General features: G+C 34.7%; 1 protein-coding gene across 1 annotated transcript in view; it reads left to right on the top strand.

Annotated features, from left to right (window-relative positions):
• The first annotated feature begins 2,683 nt into the window (after nucleotides 1-2,683).
• Nucleotides 2,684-5,959, top strand: part of cftr (CF transmembrane conductance regulator) — a 57,827-nt gene continuing 54,551 nt past the window's right edge. The window contains exon 1 of the mRNA XM_055155960.1: nucleotides 2,684-2,976. Within this exon, the coding sequence (XP_055011935.1) occupies nucleotides 2,924-2,976 (53 nt within the window). The 5' untranslated portion in view covers nucleotides 2,684-2,923. The remainder of the gene's footprint in view (nucleotides 2,977-5,959) is intronic.

The raw sequence follows: 5,959 nt of genomic DNA, 5'->3' as shown, positions 1-5,959 counted from the left end.
GGCGAAAAATATACTTTAACTTTAGCATTTAGCCTAGCACCGCATATTTGACCGAAAACTATAGAAATATACAACTTAGTTTATTAAAGATTAGAATGCAAATGGAGATTTTATATTTTATCTAGATTTTATATTTTCTTGAGATTTTATAATTTATTGAGATGTTATATTTTATCTAGGTTTTATATTTTATTGAAATTTTATATTTTATTTATTACTTATTTTTCTATTTTATTTTGACTTATGCATATACATTTAGATCATGCCTTATTTGACACCTCTTGCTATGGTTTTTGCTACTTATTTAGAATGTGTTATTACCATTTATATTTTTTCACTTTTACTCGTTATTATATTATATTGTGATAAGTGAGCTACTGTGTCCATATAAGTTCCCTTGCGGATCAATGAAGTTTGTCTAAGTCTAAGATGCATAATACAAAAGCTTTTCTTTTTTGACCGTCACTAACAGCTTTGGGTCAAGGGCTAGCTGGAGGCTTCTAGTTTAGCGCGTAAAAAACGTAAGACGCGCCTGTTTTGCTGGAAGGATAAGTCACTATCAAAAATAATGTAAAGACGATTCAATTCAACAATCAACAACGATATGTGGCGCTGTAAGTATCAATGTATAACAAAAAAAAAAAAAAATAGAAATGCAATTAAATGTGCTATAGTCCTACTAGTCCAAATGGTAGGGTAAACAGACGTTCCTATTCACCCAGTCCCAGTTTTGAGCAATGTGTCCCCTGTCCCAGCAGATTTATACAAAACCAATGAGTTATCCTAGGTTTATAATACAAGAAATGTCACAGTTGTCCCTATTTTTGACCAATTTGATCTACACCAAGTCTAAACCAGGACTAAACTAAGATGAAACCAGGACTACATCAGGTCTAAAACAGGACTAAAACAGGACCATCACAATTTTTGACTAATCTGATCCCTGCCAACAGTAAAGAGGAGCATAAATTGTCATTTGTTTAGCCACAAAATAGAAAACCGTGTTTGCTAACGACCATAAATGCGGTGACAAAAGTTCCTCAACTTATGACTGACAAGAGAATGCACAATTTTACACGCTCTCTTCACGATTTACCATCCAAACCCGGGTGTGTCCCAGTTTAGAACTTTGAAAATCAAGTCACCCTACGAAATAGTCCTATCCTTTTTTGTTGGCACTTCTTCCACACAGTTTTTTGTCACGTTTTATGCCCTTTTAGCTATGTTTTTTATTAAATCGAAGTCCAAATAATGCACATTTATAATATAGTATTATATTATGTAGTATTGATCTTTTTCTCTCCTTAGTTGCAGTGAAGGTGGAAGCTGCAGAGAGAGGTGCAGAGACGTGCCATAACCAGCAGAGAGCGCTCCTTCATTCGGATCCCATTCTTTTCCTTGTTTCTTCAATGCAGGTGCTTTCGTGAGAATTATACCAAAACGGCAGAAAACAAAATATATTCAGTTGGAAAAGTCTATACCAACAACACTATATTCTTATATTCTGTTCTTACATTTGGCTGAATAGGACTTTGCTTGTTCAAAGTTGTTTTTTTTTTTTTCTTTTCCCCAGCAAATTCCCTTTTTATGTTAGCAGCAAAGAACTTCAATAATGCATAATCCAGTCCAATCACTTTCTGACAGTGAGTCTAGGTAGGCCTATAGACACAAATTATTGTATCAAGACTTAATTAAAGCCCCCCTGTGTAATTTTATTGTCAGATTAGATTAAATAAAACTTCATATGTGGCTGTTTTATTTCACAAACCTGACTCAAATGTGGCCTTCAGAAATGACTCATCACCTTATCACCTGAACTTTCTGTTTTCATGCAGTGCAGTTAAGGTGCTGCTACCAAAAAGTTAGACAGTTGCATTTAATTATTTATACATGACTAAAATATATTGAAGCTATTGATCCTCTTACTATAAAAACCTGTCAGTATCTATTAATCATCTGCGGGAACTGACTTCTTATCTGTGTTCCCAAGAGGAATGCATTGTGGTTCAGTTTTGATCCTCCCTTCACTCCAAGCTCTCCAGAAACTAAAAGGAGATAAAAAGTTTAATTTGTAAACGTCTCGCTTCCACTGGTTTAGTCAGAGGTGCTGTATCTGACGTTTTATGAGACAGACAGAGAGAAGAGCCAGAGGAGTAAGACTGGGTGTGATGGTGGCACTTGACAACCACTACTACTACTACTGCTACTACTACTTCTACTACTACTACTATTAAAGTTAGTTGATCTTGTTTGCTTCCCTAAACGCATAGTTAGACCCCCCGCCCAAAAAAAAAAAAAAAAAAAACTCGTGTTGAAATTGGAGATTTGGATAAGATTACAGATAAACCTATTTCAGTTTGTATCTATTTAATCTCTAGTTGTTTGTTTATTAAACATTTGACGCACTCCCAGTGTTTTAACGCACGCGTCTAATTTGTAAAACTCAATTTGCATATGAATCACGTGACTTTGTACTTATTCATTAATTGCTTTGGCGTTTCCCGTATCTCGGTTTGGGATCGGCGTCTACTCATAGTGCAGTTTATGCCCGTGCGTCAGATTGCGCGCACACATGTCTCTCCTTTTCTCTCTTGTGTTTGGATGTTTGGGGATGACGTGCGCGTTCACAGCGGGCTCATAAAAGATGGGACAGTCCTGTTTGTGCCACTGAATGCGACAAGTTTTGGACAAGTGACTGGCAACAACACAAGCGAAAACACAGCAGAAGCAACCGACAACTAAAACACCAACTTTTGGGATTACTTTGAAATTATCAGCGTGTTTGAACGGTATTTTATGTGGCAACAAGGATCTTTTTAAAGTGCATTTTATTTGGACAAAGTGAACGGTGCAGCCGGAACTGAAGGATTTTAAAAGCCCATAAAAGGAGACCAATGTAAGAGGTGGTCAGGTGCGCGTGAGGATGCAGAAATCGCCCGTGGAAGATGCCAACTTCTTGTCCAAATACTTCTTTTGGTAAGTCTCTCAGAAGCGACTCAAGAAGTTATTTACAGCGTTTAGAATTTTTATTTTAACAACAGACAGTTGGAAGAACGTTTTGGAAACTTCAGAGAGACCATAACGCGTGGATGAACATGGAGTTTAAAAAGTTTAAATCGATCGTTTTTAAATAACTTACGACATATATTTTTAATCGCAAAACACATTGCAAGAACATAAGTTATTTTGTTAATTTCAACCACGTGCTTTGTACAGAACCCTGTTTCATACCGTTTGATGCCATGCGTAAACGTGCGTAAAGTTTCTGTCACTTGTGTCGTTATTGAGTTAAGCAATATTGCCCATTTAAATATAGTTATTAGCCTATTTAAAAATCGAATTAGTAACAGCACAATATTTATTAGTATTGTTTAACTTTTGTCATTTTAATTAACAGCTGTTTTCAATATGGATCCTTCACAGTGTCACAGTAATTAAACATTTTTGTAAATACTTTGGAAGCTTGAACTTGTATATTAGATGTTGCCAGTTTAACATGTGGCAACAAAGGTCACACCATGCAAAAGGTAGAGTTCTTCAAATCGTGACTGTCATTCTATTACACTATCTGTTTGAGCATAGATCTTTGTTGTTTGTTACGTTTTTGCAGCTGTTGACTTTTCTGTTTAACTTCGTGTCCTGTTCTGAGATAATGAACCTTTGCTGAGTCTGGAATAGTTTTCATGTGACCAAGAAAATTATTAAACGTGACTTACAGATGTCATTCATACCAAAAATGTTCAACCCTTATCAGATTCAATGCTCTCACTCAAGTTTGTGCACGAGTAGAGTAGATGAAATTATTTTATTTGTTTTTACTACTACACTATACTTTGCCCTTGACAAGATCTAAGTGATTTTAACAGTTTTATATTGGCTATTCAAACATAATGAAATCTTTTATATACACAAGCAGAAAGGTTGTGTATTGGGGTGAACAAGTTGCCCTTAGAATAAGATTATGTTCTAACTGAACTGGGTGATATTGATTGTGCAAATTGAACAAACTACATAATTGGGTACAGTTAATGAATGCATAATATAGTAATCAAAACCTAAAAAACTAATATAATAAAGGTCCTATATTATGCAAAATTGACTCGTGTGAGATTTAAACCATGTTAGAATGCTGTTACCACATTAAAATTATACTTGGAGTTGAGTTTTGTTTTTGTTTTTTTGTCATTCATACATGTTTGAGTAATCCTGCATTATTCCATCTACATCTCCAAAGCTCAAAATGCTCTGTTCTAACTTGCGCTGTTATGAAGCTGTAATTTTCAAGATAACAGCTACCTTTTCCTTTTTTTTCAATAGAGATTGGCAATTCCACTTCTGAAATTATCCAAATTATTCTAGTGAGGGTGTATGGAGTTTAAAAACACAGTGGAGCACTTCCTATATTACCACGTGACATCATATATATAAATATACATAAATATGCAGGATTTGTGTGTTAAAGATGTGCATGAAACAAAACACTTTATGTTTTTGAGGAGATAACAACATTATAACATAGAGCAGAAATTACTTTAATATAGGCCAATTAAATCCTGAGTTGTAGCTATTCCATGCAACATTTGTTTTTAATGGACCACCACCATAGAGATGTTATGGTATTACCTGAAATGGTGTTCCAATTATTGCAATAAACTTACGAATAGAACACGAGACCTCATGTTAAAATTTAACTCTCTTACAGCTGTTTTATTTCTCAAAAATGGACAACAAACATTCTTTATGTGAGCTGGTTCACCTCTCCAGATCTGACCTGCTTGCCTCCATGAAGACAGATAAGTTTAATGCCATACTGTGGAACATACCAGACAAAACAATTGCGTCTTATTGGAGAAAAGCGGATGGCGTACCAACCAACTTAAAATGCTGGCTATATATATACTTACCAACTTAAATGCTGGCTATATATACTTCAGCTGTTGCCTCTCCAGTCCCTTGTTAGTGTCTTGATAGAGGTCACATGTCACTGCCGCTAAACGTAATTCTGTCTAATCCTACCATAATGTAATTCTGTGAATAACACTGTAAAACAACCCATAAAACAAAGTGCAGACACTGTGTTCCAAACAGAAACAAAACCTAATCAGCTTCGTCTGTCTAAAAGGTGCATTCTTCTGAACCTCATTGTTCCTGTCAGAAAAGTTGGAATCGTACTGTTAACTAAAATACAGTTAGACTATAAATTCTCAGTTTCTATTCATTTTGATACTATGAAATAGACTCAATACTCAGTGGTTAGATAATAAAATGTGGTTTTAAAATTAAATTATCATAAATTATCTAAATGTTTTTTTTTTATCATCCATTTATTTATTAACATATAAATCAAGGCCTAAAAATAGAAATGCTAAAACAATCAACTTATGATTTGATTTATCTTTAAAGGTGCGCTATATAACTTTTCTGTTCAACAATTTGTCACCTGCTTGTCTTCATTATTTAGCCTAAAATATTCGACAATATGGCACTACACCCATCTATCTTATGTAGAAAAGCATGACATGGCACAACCAGGCCAAGTTACAGGTCAGATCTGTGGAGAGGCAAACCCACTCAGAAAGAATGCATGTATTTCAAGGAATTTTATAAGCAGCAATACAGATTATATTGATAAGTTAACAAAGCAGTAACATCTCCATTGTGTCATAACCTTGTCTGAACCTCCTAATGAATTAATGCATTAAAGCTGCACTATGTGACTTTTCTGGTTAAGTTTCAGCTTGTCGATGAAACATCTATGGACCCAAACAAATTATGATGATGTCACCTTAACTACCGCATAAATACCTACTGTGTATTCTGTGTATGACGGTATGTTTGTGCCTGGTGATTGTTTAAACATATGTATTTAAGGGTCTATATTATGCTTTTTTATGATCTATGTTGTAATGTTTCGTCATCAAAAACATTCAGAGTTGTTTTTTGTTTCAGTCATACATGT

The sequence above is a fragment of the Boleophthalmus pectinirostris genome, unplaced genomic scaffold (genome assembly GCF_026225935.1).
Source record: "Boleophthalmus pectinirostris isolate CB_2022bp ecotype Guang Dong unplaced genomic scaffold, ASM2622593v1 HiC_scaffold_2, whole genome shotgun sequence".
Classification (NCBI taxonomy): domain Eukaryota; kingdom Metazoa; phylum Chordata; class Actinopteri; order Gobiiformes; family Gobiidae; genus Boleophthalmus; species Boleophthalmus pectinirostris.
Note: the sequence above shows the minus strand (reverse complement) of the source record. Positions and strands in the feature narration are given on the sequence as shown.